The sequence below is a fragment of the Triturus cristatus genome, chromosome 1_2 (assembly GCF_964204655.1).
Source record: "Triturus cristatus chromosome 1_2, aTriCri1.1, whole genome shotgun sequence".
NCBI lineage: Eukaryota > Metazoa > Chordata > Amphibia > Caudata > Salamandridae > Triturus > Triturus cristatus.
The window spans coordinates 354,644,514-354,668,290 of NC_140580.1; the positions used below are offsets into that span (position 1 = coordinate 354,644,514).

At 45.2% G+C, this 23,777-nt stretch overlaps 1 protein-coding gene across 1 annotated transcript; it reads right to left on the bottom strand.

Moving 5' to 3' along the window:
* Positions 1-21,628: 21,628 nt before the first annotated feature.
* On the bottom strand, positions 21,629-22,402 carry LOC146867350 (general transcription factor II-I repeat domain-containing protein 2A-like). The gene has a single exon (XM_085621006.1). It carries the CDS (start codon positions 22,400-22,402, stop codon positions 21,629-21,631), a length of 774 nt encoding a protein of 257 aa, XP_085477132.1.
* Between the last annotated feature and the right edge of the window lie 1,375 nt (positions 22,403-23,777).

Sequence of the window (23,777 nt, forward strand, 5' to 3'; positions counted from 1 at the left end):
ACGCAGAGGGGTGGCAGAGTGGGCTAAAGAACGGTGATGGATTAAACCCAGATCAGTTGACTGGGGGTGAGTGCTTGCATTGTTCAACAGTCCGTCCATCATTTCCTTTGGTTTTTGCTTTGTTCGCCATAAGTTGGCAGGGTATGCTCAGACGTGAGTCCCTTGCTCACTTTGCCACTGGATTCAAGCAAGCCTGGCTGAAGACGGCTGAAATGCCAGAAACCGGTCCTAGGAAGCTTGTTTCCGGTCCAGGGAAGACATGGCTTGGCAGTTCGGGCTGGACTGTTCCCATGAGGCACAGGGTCAGACTGATTTGCATATGGCCATGTCTGAACTGGGGTGGCAGAGTGGGCTAAAGAACGGTGATGGATTAAACCCAGATCAGTTGACTGGGGGTGAGTGCTTGCATTGTTCAACACTCCGTCCATCATTACCTTTGGTTTTTGCTTTGTTCGCCATAAGTTGGCAGGGTATGCTCAGACGTGAGTCCCTTGCTCACTTTGCCACTGGATTCAAGCAAGCCTGGCTGAAGACGGCTGAAATGCCAGAAACCGGTCCTAGGAAGCTTGTTTCCGGTCCAGGGAAGACATGGCTTGGCAGTTCGGGCTGGACTGTTCCCATGAGGCACAGGGTCAGACTGATTTGCATATGGCCATGTCTGAACTGGGGTGGCAGAGTGGGCTAAAGAACGGTGATGGATTAAACCCAGATCAGTTGACTGGGGGTGAGTGCTTGCATTGTTCAACACTCCGTCCATCATTACCTTTGGTTTTTGCTTTGTTCGCCATAAGTTGGCAGGGTATGCTCAGACGTGAGTCCCTTGCTCACTTTGCCACTGGATTCAAGCAAGCCTGGCTGAAGACGGCTGAAATGCCAGAAACCGGTCCTAGGAAGCTTGTTTCCGGTCCAGGGAAGACATGGCTTGGCAGTTCGGGCTGGACTGTTCCCATGAGGCACAGGGTCAGACTAATTTGCATATGGCCATGTCTGAACTGGGGTGGCAGAGTGGGCTAAAGAACGGTGATGGATTAAACCCAGATCAGTTGACTGGGGGTGAGTGCTTGCAATTTTCAACACTCCGTCCATCATTTCCTTTGGTTTTTGCTTTGTTCGCCATAAGTTGGCAGGGTATGCTCAGACGTGAGTCCCTTGCTCACTTTGCCACTGGATTCAAGCAAGCCTGGCTGAAGACGGCTGAAATGCCAGAAACAACCAATGCAACATAGAGCTGAACAGATCAAAATATTTACAAGATACTGTGCATCTCATTGGCATGCATTTGTCATAGTAATGCTGGCCTTTTAGTTGGAAACCTAGTAAATGGTAATCATCAGGGTGCACAGGCATGAGCTGGAAGGCTGACTCAATGTCAGTTTTAGCCATGAAGGCGTTGGGACCCAAGTCATGCAATTTCTGCAATGCGGTGGCAAAGGAAGAGTAAGTCACGGAGCATAATGCAGGGTCTATTAGATCGTTAACTAATGCCCCTTTAGATGCAGATAAGTTATGTATCATTCTGAACTGGCCCGGGTCTTTCTTAGGCACCACACCTAACGGTGAACAAACACAGTCAGGGCACGCTATCCTCCCCAATGCGCTTTCTTTCCCCAGCTTTTGAGAAACCACAGTGGAATGGGTGCGTGCCGACAGTAGGTTATCGCAATGCCTAACAGGTGGTACCCCTTGTGCAGGTATGCGAAAACCTATGGAAAAACCTTGATATAACATTTTGGCTGCATTTCTATTGGGATACTGATTCAGCCAGAAAATCAGTTTCTCAATCTCAACTGGCGTGGGCAACGTCCTATTGGGATGATGCTTTGGTGTCCCTGCCTCTATCCTTTGATTTCTTGATGCATTAAAATTCTGGATGTGATGGGTGGCCACAAAAGGCACAGGCGTGCTTAATCTTACACAATCTGGCTGGCCGTGTACAAATCTTTCGGTTGAATGCCCAGCAGGTCCCCTTCTGCTCGCCTGACCCCCTTTGTGAAGTACGAAAGGGCTGCTTCATTGTTGTTTTGTTGTTAACACTTTCCAACCAAACATTCATCTCTGTCTGGTCCCAACCAATCTCAGGGTCCTCGACCTTTGCCGATCTGAAATCCCTATTGTAATCCAACCATGCCATCCCGTCGTACATTGCGTGAGCCTTCAGAATTTTATTAGAATAGAATACCAACGGTACTGCCAACTCAGGCCTCTTTTCAAGTATCACACAGTTGCAAACACGTTAAAACCAAAAAGCCAATTCATGATTGACTCCTCAACCCTTGGTTTCCTTTCTTTGGAAGAGCTATCCTTCCCATCCTTTTCTTTAATTTCTACTTCCCTATTTTTTGGCCTAATCAGTGAGAAGATATCGATGAACTCACCCTTCCAAAACTTTTCTTTAACGTCCACTGGGACATGAGAAGCTAATGTACCTGGCTTGGACAATAATGCATCCTGCCCCCCAATAGCTTTCCCCCTGCCGTTGACATTCTTGCCTGTAGTCTCAGACCCCTTACCTGTTGGGGCTACTGCTGATGCAACGGGTTGTGCAGGGTCCTCCTGACCCACTGCTGGAGGGGCTGTGCTCGTACCATCATTCCTATGTGCTTTGCCATAAGTCCTATCTGCCTGTGTATCTCACCAATAGTACCCCCCAAGGCTGGTGGAGATGTCCATGGGGCCACCAGGGTGCCATTGACCTGACCACCTGCTGCAGGCGCCGCTAACTGTGCCAATAACGTTGCCATTGAGGCTGGTATGCTGGCTGTGGACCCCTGCGTTAGTTCCGTTGACCCCCCAGGTATCCCTGACGTGTGCGCAGGCATTCCCCCGGATGGTGTGCTCCCGAGCTGGCTCCCCCCCCACTTAACACGATTTGTGTTGCAGGTGACTGTACCACCGAAGGCACCACGTTTTGCAGCATGTCCTGGGCTGCTCCCTCTGCCCCCAACAAAACATTTGCCGCCGGCGCCTGCCCTACTGCGTCGGTGTTTGGGAGTTGGGTCACGGGTGCTAATGCTCTCAATGAGCCCCGAATCTCTGCTAATACTGCCTCTACATCATTTGCCTCTGTTGCACTAGGCACCACCTGCTGGTTTACCAGCGGCAGTGTGGGCGGGGTTGGTACACTGGGTGTCCCCTGGTACGCTGGGTGACAGGCAGGGTCCGTGGGGTAGTCACTTGACGGCACGTTCGACCGGCATCAGATGCTATTCATTATGACCTTACGTTTCACTTTCCAGTCTTTGCTTATGCGTTGATTAAATGAGTCATGCCTTGACACTGATGTGGTGTACTTAAATATGTAGATTGTGTGCAGTACCATTAACTCTTCCAGAGTAGTGAATGAGTTTTGGTAAACTCATAGGGATAGTGGTGCTTGTCTCGAATCACACTGTGAGTCTGTGTGCATTTGGGAACCACTGTGAGAGAATCATTTGGTAACATCATGTATTTGTTGACAGATAACTGTTTTAAAATCTGTCATGTTGTGAAGTTTTAGTAGCATTAGAAGCCAGTCTTTGCTTATATGTTGATTAAATGAGTCATGCCTTGGCACTGATGTGCTGTACCTAAATATGTAGATTGTGTGCAGTCCCCTTACCCCTTCCACAGTAGTGAATGAGTTTTGGTAAAGTGCTAGGATAGTGTTGATTGTCTAAAATCACACTGTGAGTCTGTGTGCATTTGGGTAAGGATTGTGAGAGAAGCATTTGGTAACATCGTGTATTTGCTGACAGATAACTGTTTTAAAACCTGTATTGTTGTGAAGTTTTAGTAGCATTAGAAGCCAGTCTTTGCTTATGCGTTGATTAAATTAGTCAGGCATTGACATTAAAGTGCAGTCGTTAAATATGTAGATTGTATGCAGTTCCTTTACCACTTGCACTGTAGTGAATGAGTTTTGGTAAACTCCTAGGGATAGTGTTGTTTGTCTAGAATCACACTGTGAGTCTGTGTGCATTTGGGAACCACTGTGAGAGAAGTGTTTGGTAACATCGTGTATATGCTGACAGATAAGTGTTGTAAAACATGTTATGTTGTCAAGTTTTAGTAGCATTAGAAGACAGTTATGGCTTATGCTTTCATTATATGAGTCAGGCATGGACAGTAAATTGCAATTGTGAAATATGTAGATTGTGTGCAGTTCCCTTACCACTTGCACTGTAGTGAATGAGTTTTGGTAAACTCATAGGGATAGTGGTGCTTGTCTAGAATCACACTGTGAGTTAGTGTGTATTTGGGATCACTGTGAGAGAAGCATTTGGTAACATCATGTATTTGCTGACCGATAACTGTTTTAAAACCTGTCATGTTGTGAAGTTTTAGTAGGATTAGAATCCAGTCTTTGCTTATGCGTTGATTAAATGAGTCATGCTTTGACACTGATGTGGTGTACTTAAATATGTAGATTGTGTGCAGTACCATTAACTCTTCCAGAGTAGTGAATGAGTTTTGGTAAACTCCTAGGATAGTGTTGCTTGTCTAAAATCACACTGTGAGTCTGTGTGCATTTGGGTAAGGATTGTGAGAGAAGCATTTGGTAACATCGTGTATTTGCTGACATATACCTGTTTTACAACCGGTCATGTTGTGAAGTTTTAGTAGCATTAGAAGCCAGTCTTTGCTTATGCTTTGATTATATGAGTCAGGCTTTGACATAAAAGTGCAGTCCTGAAATATGAAGATTGTGTGCAGTTCGCTTACCACTTCCACAGTAGTGAATGATTTTTGGTAAACTTCTATGTATAGTGGTTGTTGTGTAGAATCACACTGTGAGTCTGTGTGCATTTGAGAACCACTGTGAGAGAGGCATTTGGTAACATTGTGTATTTGGTGACAGATAACTAATTTAAAACCAAGTTTTAGTAGCATTAGAAGCTAGTCTTTGCTTATGTATTGATAAAATGAGTCAGGGTTTGACACTAAGGTGTAGTACCATGTACTAGTCTGTTCACTGTGGCAGAACTGAAAATTTAAAAGTTTTACCTAAGCACTGTCCTAGAAGTAGTCTGATTATTTAGTCAGAATCTAAGTACCAAATAGACTGCTTCAAATGTCTATGCAGTATGCATGTAGTGTTCTAACATACTACACACTTGTCTTTTACACCTTCAATTCCCTAGTCAGTATCCATACACTTTCCAGGAAACATCCTGTCACTTCCTTTGCAGTCCTCTAGAGACCCATTCAACAGCATGTACTAATCCATTCACTGTGCCAAAACCCAAACACTTATAAATTCACCAAGACACTCTCTTTCCAGTACTCTAATGATTCAGTCACTGCCTAAGTATTCATGCACAGAGCCAGGTCTTTGCATATGGACTTCTTCAAACCCCTATCCACTATGCATGCAGTCCTCTAAGCACCTACACACTTGTCTTTCACTCATTCAATTCCCCAGTCAGTATCCGTTCACTTCCAGCAAACACCCTGTCACTCCATTTGCACTCCTCTAGTGACCCATTCAGCATAATGTACTAATCCATTCACTGCGCCAAACCCTAATAAATTCACACAGGCACTCTCCTTGCAGTACTCCAATCATTCAGTCAGTACCCAAGTACTCATCCAGTGACCCAGGCCTTAGAATATGGACTGCTTCAAACCGTTATCCACTATACATGCAGTCCTCTAACCACCTACACAATTGTCTTTCTCACCTTCAATTCCCTAGTCAGTATCCATACACTTTCAGGAAATACCCTGTCACTCCCTTTGCAGTCCTCTACTGACCCATTCAGCATCATGTACTAATCCATTCACTGTGCTAAAACCCAAACACTTATAAATTCACCAAGATACTATCTTTGCAGTACTCTAATCATTCAGTCAGTGCCTAAGTATTCATACACTGAGCCAGGCCTTAGCACATGGACTGCTTCAAACCCCTATGCACTATGCATGCAGTCGTCTAACCACCTAGATACTGGTCTTTCACACTTTCAATTTCCTAGTCAGTATCCATACAGTCCAGCACTTGTGACTGCCTTTGCACTCCTCTAGTGACTCATTCAGTACCAAGTACTAATCCATTCCCTGTGCGAAAAGCCTAGCACTAATACATTCACCTAGGCACTCTCTTTGTTGTAGTCTAATCATTCAGTCAGTACCCAAGCAGTCATGCAGTGAGCCAGGCCTTAGCACATGGACTGCTTTAAATGCATATGCAGTATTGATGCAGTCCTCTAATCACCTACACAGTTGTGTTTCACACCTTCAATTCCATATTTAGTATTCATACTCTTCTAGCAAACACCCTGTCACTCACCCAGTGTGTCTCCTTATAGTACTGTAATCATTTAGTCAGTTAGCATGTATTCTTTTAGTGAGGTACGCTTTAGGGCATGAACTGCTTCAAAGTAGTATGCACTATGCATGTAGTGTTTTAACGATCGTCACACTTGTGGTTCAGGGCTATAGTTTCTTAGTCAGTTTTTATATAAAATGTGTTTGTACAGTAATGGAATAGTATAAATTTGAAAGTTATTAATATACATTTATTTGTGATTCTTTTTTACAGATACAGAACAGGAGTGTTTCTCATCTGTTTGCACTCTTCTCGTGCAAGATTGTTTGGATGAAGGGTCCTTAGGTGTTTCATCATACTTGCTGTGCCGCACGAGTATTTTTTGTTAGGATCCCCTCGTAACAGAACTCTTTGGCAAATAATGCGAATGAAGAAGGTGGCATTGGTCTTTGTTTGCCCCTTGGAAAAAGTAAAAAATGTCTTCACCATTGAAGAAAAACGTTGTGGGCGTGGTGCCTTCTGCAAAAAAAATTCCTCAGATTCGGTAAATATTTTAAAGCGGCAACATTTACAGTTTTTGTAAGTTAAACTTATAAAATGTTGTTAGCTGTATACATTTGATATATCTGTGATTTGTTTCTTGTGGTATTTTGTTAAGAATACCATGTTGTTTTTTTTTTTAACAATCTTTTTGATTTTGCAGGACTGTCATCGACATCCGTGGTTCCCACAGGAGTGTTCCGCTTTGTTGTTTTGTATTATTGTTGTTACATTGTGTTTATTAGCTTATTGTTTATATTTTTATTATTATAAAAAATAAAGTTTGAAAAAAAATTTAATAATGTTTTTGGTTGTTTTCTTAACTGCTGTGTGACTCTTTCTTGTTCTTATTACTGTTATTTGATGGAGTCCACCATGGTGTTAAATTTTGGGGCACTTATCGCTGGAATACTAGTGATATCTGCCGTTTGCACCAACTTCTGAATAGTGTGTTAGATTCTTCTGAACTTTACTTCCGTTAAAGTGCTGATAATGAAATAGAGAGTAGCCGTTCCCGTGCAAAAAGACATGAGGTGCACGTTTGCGATTTATTCTAAATACTAAAATCCTGTATTGTATTGCACTGAGGTATTGGCTGCACTTACAGTGTATACACGAAATCTATTAAGAAATCTCATTGTATTTATATTGATTGGGAATAGTGCGTCAGGTGCTGGATCTTGACGAGATACACTGCTCAGTTCGTATATTGTTCTGCACATGAAAAAAATCACATCACAACTTTCACAGCAATTACAATGCGAAACAAATTCCGGCGATAAGACACGTTAGAACCAGGGATTTAAAACCTGCTCTCTGCTGGTGTTAAGCAGGACAACTACCTGCACCATGAAAGAGAACACAGCCAAGAGCCACACCAGAACACCCACAGGTGCCATAGAGTCAATGAGCATGATACAGGGATACCCATGAGGGCTAGAAGACTCATCGCAACAACTCCAGGACCACCAATGCCCCCCAAACCCATATCTTAGTAAGTGTGTCCCTGTGGTCATTGTCTTAGCATGATAAGCACAAGCCCTGCAACATCATAGTGTGCTGTCACCTCAGCGTTGGCAGTGAGCCTGGATGTGTAGCTACGTACGCATCCTCCTGCATGCACAACTGGCGTGTGCTGGTCTGGGGTTCACAGGTCAGTGCCGGGGTCTGCCTATCCGGGAACGGGGTGTCTTGGACATGTCCGTGTACAGGAAGTGCGGTAAGTGTGTCTCTGTGTTCTGGTGTTGCCTGTTGCAAGAGCTGCAGCAGTCGATGTTGTAAAGTGGCATGCACCACCTCCAAACGGCACTGTGATGTTGTAGTTGGAATGTAGCAGGACATGCGCAAATAGGCATTACAATGGCGTGCCGTATGAGTGCACGAGATACAACAGCTCACCGTACAAAAGTGTGGGGGCTCGTGGGAGGGAGGAGCAGCCGTTTGGCAACATAACACACAGTGAACTCGACCATGTGCCACATGCAGGGCATCTCATCCATGATGACCATGGTCGCAGACATTCCACAACACCAACGACTGGCCTTTGTACACATCCTGTATGAATGCAGCGTGGTTTTCACTTCTATGCTCGTTCAGTGGTGTGATGTTGGCGGGTTGTGTGACTTGTGCTCCTTGTTGGTGTGTTTCATTTTGGACATTGTTAGTCTATATGTGTGTTGTACTTAATTGTGCATGTGTGCCATTCTGCCCATCTCCCCCCTCCCCCCACTCCCTGCTTCTTCCTCTTCCTAGTGCTGTTGTGCCTATAATTTTGTTGCTGCACACATAAATACATGTAAACAATAAATTAGAATAGTTCCTTGATTCTTTTAGGTTTCAAAACTTCTCTATTGGTTTCTTTTTAATTTTCCATATGAACCGTTTTTTAAATATTCAACAACACATAGAAGTCAGAAGTGCAACGTATTCTATCAACACACTTTCTAGAACATTCTACAACACGTGCAGGTTAAAAGTTCATAAATTTTTAAAAACTTAACGATATTTTTTGTAACATTTTCTTGATTATTTAACGACACGTGCAGGTTAAAAGTTGATGATTGTTTTAAGTTCCAACAGTGCCTTCCAAATGCAAGTAGCAGGTGTGGTTGATCTGAGCAAATTTTATCCTTTGATATGTACTTTACGTTGAAACTGCTTTTTCTTAACCAATCACAAAGATGCTTTTCCACAAAACTAATGTGCACCCTACTTTTTAAAAAGAATGCTTTTCATGATATCTTTAGAGATAAGTTATAGATAGGAATTAGCATTTAAAAAACCTTTGAAATTCACTGAAAAAACAATAGGTTTCAGGGGCGTTATAGTTAGGAATTGGCATTTAAAAAACCTTTGAAATTCAATGAAAAAAACCATAGGTTTCAGGGGCGTTATAGTTAGCTGGACATTTCCCTTGTACAAAACCCTAGAAATTCCCCTGTTATAGTTAGTTCAGCTAACTATAACTCGCGCCCCCGCAATGCACTGCTGATGACGTCACATATTACATCACTCATGACATGGTCAGTGACATCACTGATGACATCACTGATGACATCACTGATGACATCACTGATGATGTCATCCATGTGATAAATTACCGCATCTTCTCACACCCTAATATAACCTTTGATACACCGACTCAAAATTTCAGACTTCCATTCTCAAAACCATAGGTACTCCAATACCAATATCTACATACCCACTCATTAACTCTTAGGTCTACATACACCTCCACTCATTCACCTGTACAGTCACTCATACTTACAGTCACTCCATACAAGACTATCATATGCATTTATACACCTATATAGACACTCACACACCACCTATCATCCATAGAGGTACTCTCACACCTAGTCAGTCATGCAAATAATCACACTCCCATTTACTCACCTATGCAGTTATACACACTCAAGTTCACTTACTCATAAAAATAGTACCACATTCTTACGCTCTTATACAATCATTGATACAAGCACACACTCATCTATACAGTCACTCTCACAATCACACACTCTCACATATACCCACTTATATACTCTTACACGCATATATACTGCCTTTCACATATGTAGTTAGTCACAAATGTACCACTGAGATATACATTCAATTCCTAACACACCCATACTTACACTCACTCAACCATACAGTTAATCACAGATGCACTCTTAAAACCATGCACCCACTGAATCACCCACTCACACATCTAGTCAAGGAGTCACACACACCCTACCCACACAAACACTCAGGCACCCATACAGATGCTCAGACAACCAATCAATAACCCATATAGCTATTCACAAAACCATGCAGCCACTTATACACCAACATACAGACACATACAGACATTCACACAGTTTAGTCACTAGTCTGCAGTAAGATACATTTAATGACTCACTTATAGACTCAGTTACGCACCTAGAAAATCATCCATTCACACACTTGTACACCCACTTATTTTTCAACAGGCCTTTCCCTATATATATTAAACATAACAAAACTGTTAAAAAACACATACTCAATGGATGATGTCAATAGTGATGTCATGAGTGATGTCACTGACCATGTCATGAGTGATGTAATATGTGATGTCATCAGCAGTGCATTGCGGGGGTGCGAGTTATAGTTAGCTGAACTAACTATAACAGGGGAATTTCTAGGGTTTTGTACGAGGGAAATGTCCAGCTAACTATAATGCCCCTGAAACCTATGGTTTTTTCAGTGAATATATATATATATATATATATTAGGGTGTCTGAAAGCACCCCACAATGTGATGGCATTGGGGCTGACAGTATAAGGGCTGCAAATGAAGACATGTTATGGGTGAACATATTTGAGCCTATTCATGTACAGCATAAGTATGTGACAAGTTGATTGACTTTGCGTATACACTCAAGATATTTTAAGGGCACTGTTGAGATATGACTATCAGAGATATTGATTTCATAACAGTATTGTTGTGATATTGATATCAATGAGGCATATCTGGCTGGGAGGTAGGTGTGCATTGAGATGGGTGGGGAAACAAGCTCCTTAACCCATGCTGCTCCCTGAGGCACCAAAGCAAATTGCAATATGGCCAGGTATTGCCAAGTCCCCTCCCATTGGTTGATTTGTTGACCCCCCAAAAACTCCCCTCCAGGAAACCCAGTATGGTTCCTTCCAAACCCCTCTTTCTCCTAAGGCACCGATAATAAAATCATCCAAACACAGAAATTGGATTAGAGGTCGGATAAACCCGGCCGTATTTTGTTAAAATTAATAAATCATAATTAATCAATTCTTGACACAAATTAATATGCAGAAAACCCAAACATATTCAATAACATTTCAAGTACACATATTTAAACATTCGTTATGGCTAACCTTATCATGATTCTAACATGTTCACAGGAGGCACCAAAGCAAATTACAAGGACTGTGGCTGCTGAGTCGTGGCCACAGAGTCTGAGTCGCGGACTGTGGCTGCAGAGTGTGCTGCTTTCTGGAGACTCTTGGGGGGGGGGGTCACATGGTCCTGTTGTGTCCAAGGCAGTGAGCGGAAGAGACATGCCCACCGCTTCGTGGCTCCTTTTAAAGGGCGGGGCCAACCACATCACTGGGTATGACCCCAGAAGCATTTTAATGCTTCCTCTTGGCTTTCCCTGGTCAACCAATCCCGCAACAGACCCTGCCTCAAATGTTGCGGCGACCTGCGCTGCGACCCTCAGTTGGGGCCCCAACATCACTGCCATGCCTGGACTGGTGGACCTCTGCATAAATCTTGTCCAAATGGAACCTGCATACATCCGAGCTGGAATCATCCAAAGACATAGAAAAGAAAGTACTTAGACTTTCCCACTGTTTTATCAACTGCTAGATGGACTTGCATGTTACCAATAAATTCAATGAGTGAGATCAGGATCCCCCTGATTGTGTCACCATTCTATACAATACTACTGATTAGATGGTAGGGTTCCACTTTTTCAGCAGCCTACTACCAACCAATCTTAGTCTGTCCTCCTCTGGATTTCATGACACCAAAGGCATCAGGAACTCCCTTTCGACCTGGAATGAAATAAAAAAAATAACAGAATGCCCAACACTACAGCTATTGGTTACATTCAATACAAGGTTTTCAAATTGCATCAGATATGCCTGGCAGGGTGACTCAGTGAATTCATGCTCAGTGCTGTCATCTGCAAAATAAGGGCCTGATTTGACAGCTGCACACAACCAACAAAATAAATCATACAAAAAAGTATATACATATACAGAGATGCTTTGGGTCAACTGTCTTCATCCAATTGGTCTGTTCAACTGTCCTTTACAGGTGGCTCAACCCCACTACAGCACACAGCATGGGCAAATGTGTCAGACCTGGAGAGCATTGACAAAATTTACACGGTGAGAGACTGCATTTAGCCTGATTACAAGTGCAGGTTTGCTTAAAAAGAAGTGCACCTTAGTGCCACGGCTAGAGAGCCAATGATTTGTTTTCATTTTTCCCCTTCTTGGTCCCTTTTATTTGTTTTGGCCATACTTGTGTATTTAAGCTATGTCTTCAGGATACAGTACTTCAAAGCTAATTATAGATTTACTTTGTGCCAATAACAATAACCACATTTTCCTGCAACGTGCTTTGAAACCAAAAGGGATTTCCAAACTTTTCCTAAGTACACCTGTCTGTTAGAAAGCACACATACTGTTCTATTAAAATGATATACAACCATTATTGCATTGTTTGCATTTGGATTGGAGGCACACTGCTTCTTTTATTTTTCTTCTTATTCTTGAAGCATATCTATGCAAATAAAAAATAACCACTGCACCAGTTTCCAAGGCGAGGCATATAGGCTTTGCCATTGGCTTGTTGTAGCTTGCGACTGGCTCTGCGGAAAGTTCTTACTTTGTTTCCTGTCATCAAAACTATCAGCTCTCAGATCCATCTTACAAACAGTTTGCAGACTGCCTATGTGTGTCTTAAGCCTGGAGTCCCCCTGGACTCATGCACTGTGGGCCACTACGGCTACAGAACAGGGGTGTCTGCACCCCCCCTACAGCAGGCCTGGCACCATCACATCTGGAGCGAGCTCCCTCCCGTGTGCTCCCCTTCATTGGCACAGGCCAAGGTAAGCTACTCAGAAATTCATACCAAGGTGCTGAAACGGCCCAGTTGAACTAATCTTTTAGAGACCTTCATTTTTCTGAACTCATTATACAGTTCGCTGAGGCCATGTATTCGTGATGGCCAAAATATCCTGACCTGAAATGCTCTACACAGCACCTTCCTCCTGTATCCGAGTCCTTGAGTCACAGAAGAGACCCCTGGCATTGCATTTGCGGCCTGCAATTACTAATATTTAAAATCTCCACCGAGATCATACTTTTGTTATAGTAGCAATCGGTGTCCTTGTAAAGTGGCGGGCGGTGGGAGAGGGAGGCGGGGACCACAGACAACCAAACAAAAAGAATCAAAAGAACTTACCTGCCCCTCCAACACTCCTCTCTGGCTCCGTGCACTGCAGGCACAGGCTACCAGAATCCACTGAGGCCAATCCTGACACTGCTCTCATACTGAGAGCAGCATCAGGATTGGCCGGAGCGCTCTGAATTAGCGTTCCCAGGTAGACCGGGAGCCTGTGCATGCTGTCTCCAACCCGGCAAAGCAGCTGGGGTTGGAGACAGCTTCAGTGCGGTTTGGCCGTCCTGAGAGGGCCGGTCAAACCGTCATGTGCACTGACAACAGTGCAACTACCACTCCTCTCTGCCTGTCATCCCCATGGCCCCACCCCTAAACACAACGCTACGGAGAAAAATAAAATGATAATAAACGCAGGTTTATTGTCGTTTTATCTTTAATTTTATAGTCTACTGGCAGGAGGAGTGACTCTCCTACACCATAGTGGAGGAACCGCCATTGCTTTGTTAATGATATCAGTCAACGAGGCAGAGCCTCGCCTGTGTGAGGAGGGGTGCCATGCTTAAGAAACATCCCAAAAGCAATAGAGCCCGGACCCCCCCAGGTCGTTCCCGGCCCCGCCCCCACAGAACCCAAAAATCAAGACTCGATTACCAGAGCTGTGGGTGAAAAACGGCCATGTTTATTTCAAACAATCACACATAAACATGACAATATATATTTAACTTATTCACATTCTTTAAGATGCAGATTTATGAAATTGATCACCAATCAATATTTACACTTTTAATTTTGCATCCTAAACAATCAGCATAAATAACAGACTTACTTTATATACAACAAATTCTCATTTTGCTCCAACACTAAGGGGCCCTCTGGCTCACGTCCCCCAACTGAGAACCACGCAAGGCACAACCCACCTGCACCCTTGAGAGATGAGCCCCTGCCATCTGGTCCTTGTCCGCAACCCTAGGGCCCACCCCTCCACCACCAGGCTGTCCAAGGGGCTCGTAGGGTATAACCAGGGGCCAGTGCCCCATGCCCTAGCTTGTAACCTGGCGCCCTTACCCCCAGCCGGTGTCCCCATTCTCTCTGCAGTGAGCTTACCGTCTCTCCCGCTCAGTGCTGGCCTCAGGAGTCTGCAAGAGGACTCCCGATCACAATCTAAGTCAATCTTCTGTGGCCTCCTTACCGCCACAAGGGCAGCCAGGGCCCACCGGTCCTTCGCCCTCCCCACCACAGAACAAGTTCCGCACAAATGACCAAATACCATTAATCCATAAGTCTGTCCCAATGTCTGACAAGTGCACGCTGTCGCGATGGAACATCTGGTCACCTCTGAGCAGTCTGTGAGGTATGTGACACAGGCAACTCTGCCCGGAACACAGTTTTGCCAATTCACCGTTCAGGCGCATTACTGACATGTTCAACGCCCTTGACCTCACTCAGGGGCCCGTGCTCGCGCGGGATCATCCACGACCATGCGATCCATGCCAGAGGGAATGTTCTTCCCAACCATGCAAATTCTGTCAGCAACGCCTCCCTGACAGCCTGACGATCAAGAGCCACCATGTCGTTCCCGCCGCAATGTAGGATGATTAGATCCGGGGACTGGAGTCCCTCGCGCGCCCTTGTCTCCTCCACCAACCGCCGCAGTTTCGAATGCCCCCTGTGCCACACCAGTGGAACGACATCCCATCCAAACACGCCGGTTTCGACCCACGCTGCTGCTGCAATCGGTAGGTGGCCCGCCGCACGAAAGAGTGTCCCAACACCCATATTACTTTAGAGGGCATGCGACTGCAGAAAGAGAGAAAAGACATTATGGCCACACACATGCGTTTTGCACCACATTACAATGAGTCCGGATTCACATAGCGCTTGAAACATGAGGAAGACCATCACCCCACACGCTTCACTTCATCCACTGACAGAACTGCTCCTGCTGCTAAGGTTGCCGCCCCAATCTGGAGTGAGTGGGATGAGTAACCAGTGGGATCTATCCCAACACTCCTCAAGGTACTCATGAATAATGCCCTGAATTGGTACTTTGACAGGCACCCTTCTTGTTCATGAATGAATAGGGCTCGCTCTCTCCCTTGTGAGCGAATAGCCAAGTATGCCTCCATCCGAGCAACTGGGCACACTCGTGCCCCGGGGACCGGTCTAAGACGACTCATAGTCCCTTTGCCTAAAGGATCCGTCTTGGACTTACGTAATGTAACCGAAAGCCCCCCTGGACTAGTTTTATATCTTGCCACTGCAGCCCGCCTGCATAATCTACCTTGGAGGCTCCCACCAATTCGCTCAATCTGAAAGCCCCATAAAAGGCTAGTGTGAAAGAGGCAGCAAATAAGGTAGTATCATAAGCAGATGAGCACACTGCCTGTAGAGCGTCTAGCATATCCCCCAGCATGTGCAAGTCAAGTGGCCTTCTGCAGTCCTTCTTCACACCCTCTAACCTGGCCCACCCGCAAGCGCCTTCCTGACCAAGAAAGAATCCCCGGCATCCTGAACCCTTGACAGTTTTGCAAAAAAGCCCACCGCTGCTAAGTGAGCCCTTGTGTAAGACACTAGCCTGCCCTGCTCCCTCAATGCCTGTAAAAAAACACATATGTCTTCTGATGAGAACAAGCTCACTATCCCTTGTCGCTGCACAAAAAACCTGTAAGCCTTAAAATTATGCTGATATGCCTTCCGGGTGCGCTCGCTCAGTGAGGCCCCCACAAGACCCGCTAATGCGCAGCTCCAATCTTCCACAGAGATGTCGGGAACACTGTCATCTGGTCCACTGCGTGTGGATGGAACTTCCGGAATTCCTGCAACTTGTAGCGAGACAAAGCATCAGCTGCCTGGTTCTCTACACCTGGGATATGTGCAGCTCTAAATAGTAAGTTCAGTCTCAAACATAACAGCACCAGGTGCTTTAGAAGTCTTAAAACATGAGTACATGTAGCCCCTTGCCTGTTAGTAGCCTCTACTACAGCCATGTTATCTGACCAAAAAACCACAGATTTATTCCTAAAGAAGTCGGACCACACCATGACTGCCACTACTATGGGGAACAACTCTAAAAAGGCTATATTCCTAGTCAGACCACTCATGCCAGGCCGCTGGCCAATCGTCCCTGCACCAGCTAGGCCCCAACACTGCCCCAAAACCAACACTACCTGCTGCATCGGTAAGCAAGCCTAAGGCCTCACTGGTGACTGGTGGCGCCAGCCAAACCACTTTCCCATTAAAGTCCCTGAGAAACTCACGCCAAACTTTCAAGTCCTCCCTTACTTCAGCCCGCAACCTAACATGATGGTGCTTCTTCATCAAGCCAGACATTGCTCTCGCAATTGATCTGGAGAAGGGGCGCCCCATAGGGATGATACGCAATGCACAGTTCAACTGACCTACCAACATCTGGAATAGATGCAACATCACTTTTGCTCCCGCCAGCGCAGAATCAATTGCTTGTGAGAAGGCCTGCACTTTGTCCCATGGTAACCTGCACTTTCCTACTACCATTGTGTCAATCTCAATCCCCAGGAATGTCATGCATGTGGCAGGGCCCAATGTTTTCCCTGGAGCCAGAGGTACCCCAAACTCCTCTAACATGGACGCCAGATCTCTCAAAGCCTGCCCACATTTTTCTGATGAGGATGGGTCAATCACCATGAAGTCGTCCAAATAATGCACACTATCTGTCTGACCTTTTCTGAAGGTGAACAACCAATGCAACATAGAGCTGAACAGATCAAAATATTTACAAGATACTGTGCATCTCATTGGCATGCATTTGTCATAGTAATGCTGGCCTTTTAGTTGGAAACCTAGTAAATGGTAATCATCAGGGTGCACAGGCATGAGCTGGAAGGCTGACTCAATGTCAGTTTTAGCCATGAAGGCGTTGGGGCCCAAGTCATGCAATTTCTGCAATGCGGTGTCAAAGGAAGAGTAAGTCACGGAGCATAATGCAGGGTCTATTAGATCGTTAACTAATGCCCCTTTAGATGCAGATAAGTTATGTATCATTCTGAACTGGCCCGGGTCTTTCTTAGGTACCACACCTAACGGTGAACAAACACAGTCAGGGCACGCTATCCTCCCCAATGCGCTTTCTTTCCCCACCTTTTGAGAAACCACAGTGGAATGGGTGCGTGCCGACAGTAGGTTATCGCAATGCCTAACAGGTGGTACCCCTTGTGCAGGTATGCGAAAACCTATGGAAAAACCTTGATATAACATTTTGGCTGCATTTCTATTGGGATACTGATTCAGCAAGAAAATCAGTTTCTCAATCTCAACTGGCGTCGGCAACGTCCTATTGGGATGATGCTTTGGTGTCCCTGCCTCTATCCTTTGATTTCTTGATGCATTTAAATTCTGGATGTGATGGGTGGCCACAAAAGGCACAGGCGTGCTTAATCTTACACAATCTGGCTGGCCGTGTACAAATCTTTCGGTTGAATGCCCAGCAAGTCCCCTTCTGCTCGCCTGACCCCCTTTGTGAAGTACGAAAGGGCTGCTTCATTGTTGTTTTGTTGTTAACACTTTCCAACCAAACATTCATCTCTGTCTGGTCCCAACTAATGTCAGGGTCCTCAACCTTTGCCGATCTGAAATCCCTATTGTAATCCAACCATGCCACCCCGTCGTACATTGCGTGAGCCTTCAGAATTTTATTAGAATAGAATACCAACGGTACTGCCAACTCAGGCCTCTTTTCAAGTATCACACAGTTGCAAACACGTTAAAACCAAAAAGATAATTCATGATTGACTCCTCAACCCTTGGTTTCCTTTCTTTGGAAGAGCTATCCTTCCCATCCTTTTCTTTAATTTCTACTTCCCTATTTTTTGGCCTAATCAGTGAGAAGATATCGATGAACTCACCCTTCCAAAACTTTTCTTTAACGTCCACTGGGACATGAGAAGCTAATTTACCTGGCTTGGACAATAATGCATCCTGCCCCCCAATAGCTTTCCCCCTGCCGTTGACATTCTTGCCTGTAGTCTCAGACCCCTTACCTGTTGGGGCTACTGCTGATGCAACGGGTTGTGCAGGGTCCTCCTGACCCACTGCTGGAGGGGCTGTGCTCGTACCATCATTCCTATGTGCTTTGCCATAAGTCCTATCTGCCTGTGTATCTCACCAATAGTACCCCCCAAGGCTGGTGGAGATGTCCATGGGGCCACCAGGGCGCCATTGACCTGACCCCCTGCTGCAGGCGCCGCTAACTGTGCCAATAACATTGCCATTGAGGCCGGTATGCTGGCTGTGGACCCCTGCGTTAGTTCCGTTGACCCCCCAGGTATCCCTGACGCGTGCGCAGGCATTCCCCCGGATGGTGTGCCCCCGAGCTGGCTCCCTCCCCACTTAACACGATTTGTGTTGCAGGTGACTGTACCACCGAAGGCACCACGTTTTGCAGCATGCCCTGGGCTGCTCCCTCTGCCCCCAACAAAACATTCGCCGCCGGCGCCTGCCCTACTGCGTCGGTGTTTGGGAGTTGGGTCGCGGGTGCTAATGCTCTCAATGAGCCCCGAATCTCTCTAACACTGCCTCTACATCATTTGCCTCTGTTGCACTAGGCACCACCTGCTGTTTTACCAGCGGCAGTGTGGGCGGGCTTGGTACACTGGGTGTCCCCTGGTACGCTGGGTGACAGGCAGGGTCTGTGGGGTAGCCACTTGACGGCACGTTCGACTGGCATCAGATGCTATTCATTATGGCCTTACGTTTCACTTTTCCTGCATTAGAGCCACTGGAGTAGATTCCTCGACACTCTCCCTTGCAGAGAACTTGGTCCCCAGCTGCACTTTGGAGATATTTCCTGTGCAGCATTTTTTCTCTAGGATTGAGAGTTTAAGTAATTCTCATTGGATTAGCTGTGATTATTTGTAACTCTCTCTGGACACATCCTCCTTGTTCTTTTTGTATCCATATTATGGCCCCACCTCTATGCCACTGGACCTTCTGCTTTATTTGTATTTTAATCTCTGGTGTAACTCTATTGAATCTACATTTTGTATCCATTCCACGTCCTCCGCTGTGTACTACTCCTGAGACTGTCCTTAGAGCCCTGCTTATACACTATATTATGTGTACTTTGAATGTTGATGGTTATCACATGGCCACAATTTAAAATTATTAAGTCTGCGCCCTGATGAAGCAAGTCTCAAGCACTGGCAATTCCGAAACGCGCGTCGGCGCTTTCACCTTCTTTGTCTTTATTGTTTTTTGTAATTTGTTTACTGTTGGCTTTGTAGTTCCTTACTGTCTTATTGATGTATCAATGTTTTTTAGTCTTGGTCTATTTGTTAGTCAGGTGGTCATTTGTTTAGCCTTGTCCACTTTACTTTGCCTTTTTTTCAGGGTTCTTCTGTCTCGCCATCATCTGGTTGTTGTATATATGAATGTTGTCATTTATCATGTGTGTACATTTATGTATCCAAAATATGTATGCATATTATATGTCTCTGGATTTATCTTTTTAAAAAAAATATTAAAAAAATCAATGAAAAAATGATGAATAAATAACTGTGACATTAGTTTTTCTGTGGGTGACATTTTTATGTTTGGGTTTATTGCCCGTACAAATTATCTGTAGTGGGTTTATTACTTGTGTTTTTCATTGTGCCCTGGGGTCCTTCCTTGGAAGGATGCTGCTCCCTCCGACCCTCCTCACCATTTTAATCATTTTGCACCACTGTCCTACTTTTACTCGTTTTTTTTACTGGGGAGTGTCTTGGCCCTCATCTCTAATGGCGGGAATACTGCCCTAGGGGGTACATTAGCTCTACCGGGGCGATCCTCCCCCTCCCCGGGTACCAGTCTTTCTCCCGGACTGGCCCCATTGCTTCCTCCTCGCTCTCCTCAGTTTGGTTCAATTTTGCTAACACCAGTTTCAATAGCTGGGAAAGGTCAGGATCGCTGTCCTTTCTCTTTCCATTATGTCCCCCTTTGGCAGGCCTCGTCTGCTGGCTTTACTTAAATCCCAAAGTTCTCCCGGACCTTGCCCCGTGCTTAATTGGACAATCCTACCAACTTATGCTTATTCAGCCCCGGTCGGTAAACAATTTACAATTACCGCCGTTTCCCGATTTAAAACAGCACCCTTGCAATATGGTTTTACCCTCGCAAAGCCCACTACTTGCCGCCAACCCCGCGCTGTATGGGCGTTTCTCTCCCGTTTTAATTTAAACGCATTCAATTTAAAACCTGCGCCTTGCTACCACAAGCTTACAGTCGGTATTAGAGGAGAAGAGGGGCACTTTCCAAAGTCCGTGCTTTCAATGTCTTATTGTAGTCGGCACGTCCGAAAGAGCTGGTTCTGCCCGAGGGACGTTTTCTGCCCTGGACTTCTCCCCCTCTCAGTTTGAGTACCAACAGAATTACTTCTCAGTAAGCCAACTCTTACATTATTAGCACGATTTATCACATAAGATCCCTTTGCATTCTTTGACTTTTGTGCCCCGCACCCCCGTTTGCGTTTCGCTGGTGGCTCTGCCACCTTCCTCGCATCTGGGTTGTTTAAAGTCCGTGTCCTAGTAGCTCTACAACATGGGTACTCACAGACTTTCTCTCGGAGGCCAAATTTAAAGTGTGGTTTGTGGACGAGGGCCGCACTGGTGGGGGCGGGGTCAGTGGGGGCGGGGCTAGAGGGGGGGAAAATCACTGCTGTTTCAAAACATTACTAGACAATGCTGTATTTCCAAAGCACATGTAACTACATGGAGCACATGTTTTTATTAGCAGACAATAGCAATCCTAAATGGAATTGCATGGCAATTTGCAGTAACCGGATATTCAGCACATGCCCAGTGCCAGCACAGGCTTCAGAGTCCAAAAAATAGGTATGTTAAAGACAAACACTACGAACTTATTTTACATTTCATGTCACCAATTAGTTTTCTGTAATCTGGTACCAAGTTGTCTGATGTATGTCTGTAAGCTTATTTCTGAGTTTGCTCTTCAACAGTCCCATTGTGGAAAATGAACATTCGCAAGCATATGTTGACCCAAACATACAAATTACCTTCTGTGCCACTGTAAAAAGAAGAGGAAACTTGTCAGGGGGCACAATTTTCCAGAATTCTTCGGGTGCTTGCCCCAAAAAAGATGCTTCGAGGGCTGAATTGTGCTGCATGTCAATGAGCTCTATTTCTGCTTGAGCCCTTTCCATGCCAATAAGGGCAACAACGTCAAGATTTTGTGCACTCACCATCCAGGGGTTTTCAACCAGCCTGAACAGAGGGGTGAGGGCTCTGAATTGAGCAAATCGTCGTGTGATCTCCCCAGAAATTTACTCAAGACATGCACCAAGGTCTAGGTTTAACAGAATTTCTTGTGCATCTGGAAACCTTTGCATCACAGCCAACAGTTTTGGAAAGTGGGTGAAGTCACTATCATCCAGTTGTTCTTTGAATAGCACAAGCTTACTTTCAAAAGCATAAGTACCATTCATGAAGGAAGCACACAAGCTGTTGTTTTCCTTGCAGGATCAAATTGAGAGCATTAAAATGTGTGAAAATATCTGAAAGAAAATGGAGCATAATAAGCCATTTCACATCCGTTAGTTCTGGGAACGATTGGCCTCTACTGTTCACAAAAAGTTCAATTTCAGGAAGCAATGTGATGAACCGCTCCAGAACCTTCCCTTTGCTTAGCCAACGCACGTCAGTGTGCATCAAGACATCAGTATATCCCGCTTCAGATTCCTGCAGCATTGCTTTAAAAAGTCTATGGTTGACAGCTTTGGCACGGATAAAATTAACAATTTTCCCTGCACCTTTTAGGACATTATTCAGTTCTCCATGCTTTAATTTTGCACACAATACTTCCTGGTGAATAATGCAGTGGTAGTCTATCACAGTCTGTCCTATGAGCCTCTTTTTAAGCATAGATACAAAGCCTCTGTCATGGCCTACCATGGCAGGAGCCCCATCCGTTGTTATGCTGACAAGAGTATTTAGTGGTATGTCATTTGTTTTAAAGTAGTTGCACATGCTGTCCAGTATATCTTCTCCTCTTGTGTGCCCTTGCAGTGGTAGAAGGCACAGGAGCTCTTCTTTGGGATGAAAAGATTGGTCCAGATACCTCACCCAAACTAATAACTGGGCCACATCGCCTATGTCTGTGGACTCATCCATGGCAATGCTGAAGAACGGTGACTCTCTCACTGCTTTGATCACCTGCTCCTGGATGTTTTGTCCCATTACCTCTATTCTGCGTGCTCACGTGGAATCCGATAGCTGCAATGCACCGATTTCCTTTAAAATGCTGGTCTTATTAGTGTAGTTGTCACATAAAATTTCGGCTGCTGAAAGAAAACATTGCTTCACCAGCTCTGCATCTGAGAATGTTTTTTTATGTTTGGCAAGCAAGTAGCATATTTTGAAAGACGCTTCTGTTACAGCCTCAGATTCCTTCATCTGGCAAAGGAATATCGCCTGCTGGGAAAAAAGAGCTTGCTTCAACGATGCCACTTTTGCAGATCGCAGTTTTGAGTTCAGTGGGAAGTTCGCAGTGTATCCAGAGTGCCGCGTTTTGTAGTGCCGTTCCAGGTTATACCTCTTCAGAACATTTACTTTCTCTTTGCAAAGCAAACAGGTGGCTTTTTCTTTTGGACATTCTACAAACAGGTACTCTCCTTCCCATGCTTCCTGGAAGGTCCTGCGTTCGCTCTGTATCGATCTGGGTCGTTTGCAAGGCTTGGAAACTGGGCTGTAGGCCATTGCGGAGCTCTCCAGCTAGTTTGTTACTATGCAACAAGTGACAAGGACCAGGAATCTGATTTTCCACCGGACGACCAATGGACTGACACCGCCCCATGACCGATGGACCGACACGCCCCATGACCGATGGACTGACACTGCGTCACGACCGCTGGACAGACACCACGTCACGACCGATGGACCAACACCACTTCTCGCAACAGATCTGTGAGCAACACCAAAGTAATGTTTTGCTTAAACATACAAAGTAATGGGTAAACCTGTGAATGAAAAACAGGAGGCTTTCCTAAAGCCAGTGGTTTATGCAGGAAATGTGTCACTCAATAGGGATTTGAAATAAATGGCATGCACACACACGTATATACAAGCGCAAGTTCACCCATAGGTATCTTGGCACTGAATAACAGATGTTTATTGCTACCCAACTCATTTTATCGACCTCAGATGGATGAAAGGCACGACCCGCCAGGATTTAAACCTGTGACGATGAGGTAGAACACAGGCCCCTGCAGTGGACGCATTAGTCCACTGCGCCACCAGACCCGGCATGCCCACAGTACAAGGATACAGAGTAGAAACACATATGGAAGGAGCTAATCTGGATAGCGCTATTTGGTGTGGATTAGCTGTCAAACTAAAGGAATCTGAAAGGCTCAGATACAATGGTCAGGCCTGTAGAGAGGGGACGGGCGAAGGGAGGGGTCAGGTTTCAGGTGGGGGTTAGTAGAGCGGGTGGAGAATCAGAGGGCGGGAATAACCAGAAGATTGGGCCAGTGGGCAGAGTCAGGTGTGGCCAGAAAGAGCAAAACATCCCAATTTTTTGTATTTGTTTAGCATTTTATTGCCCAGTTACATC

Bases quoted from the DNA above. Each gene is read 5' to 3' on its own strand.
- LOC146867350 (XM_085621006.1), bottom strand. From the start codon at position 22,402: ATGGGACAAAACATCCAGGAGCAGGTGATCAAAGCAGTGAGAGAGTCA.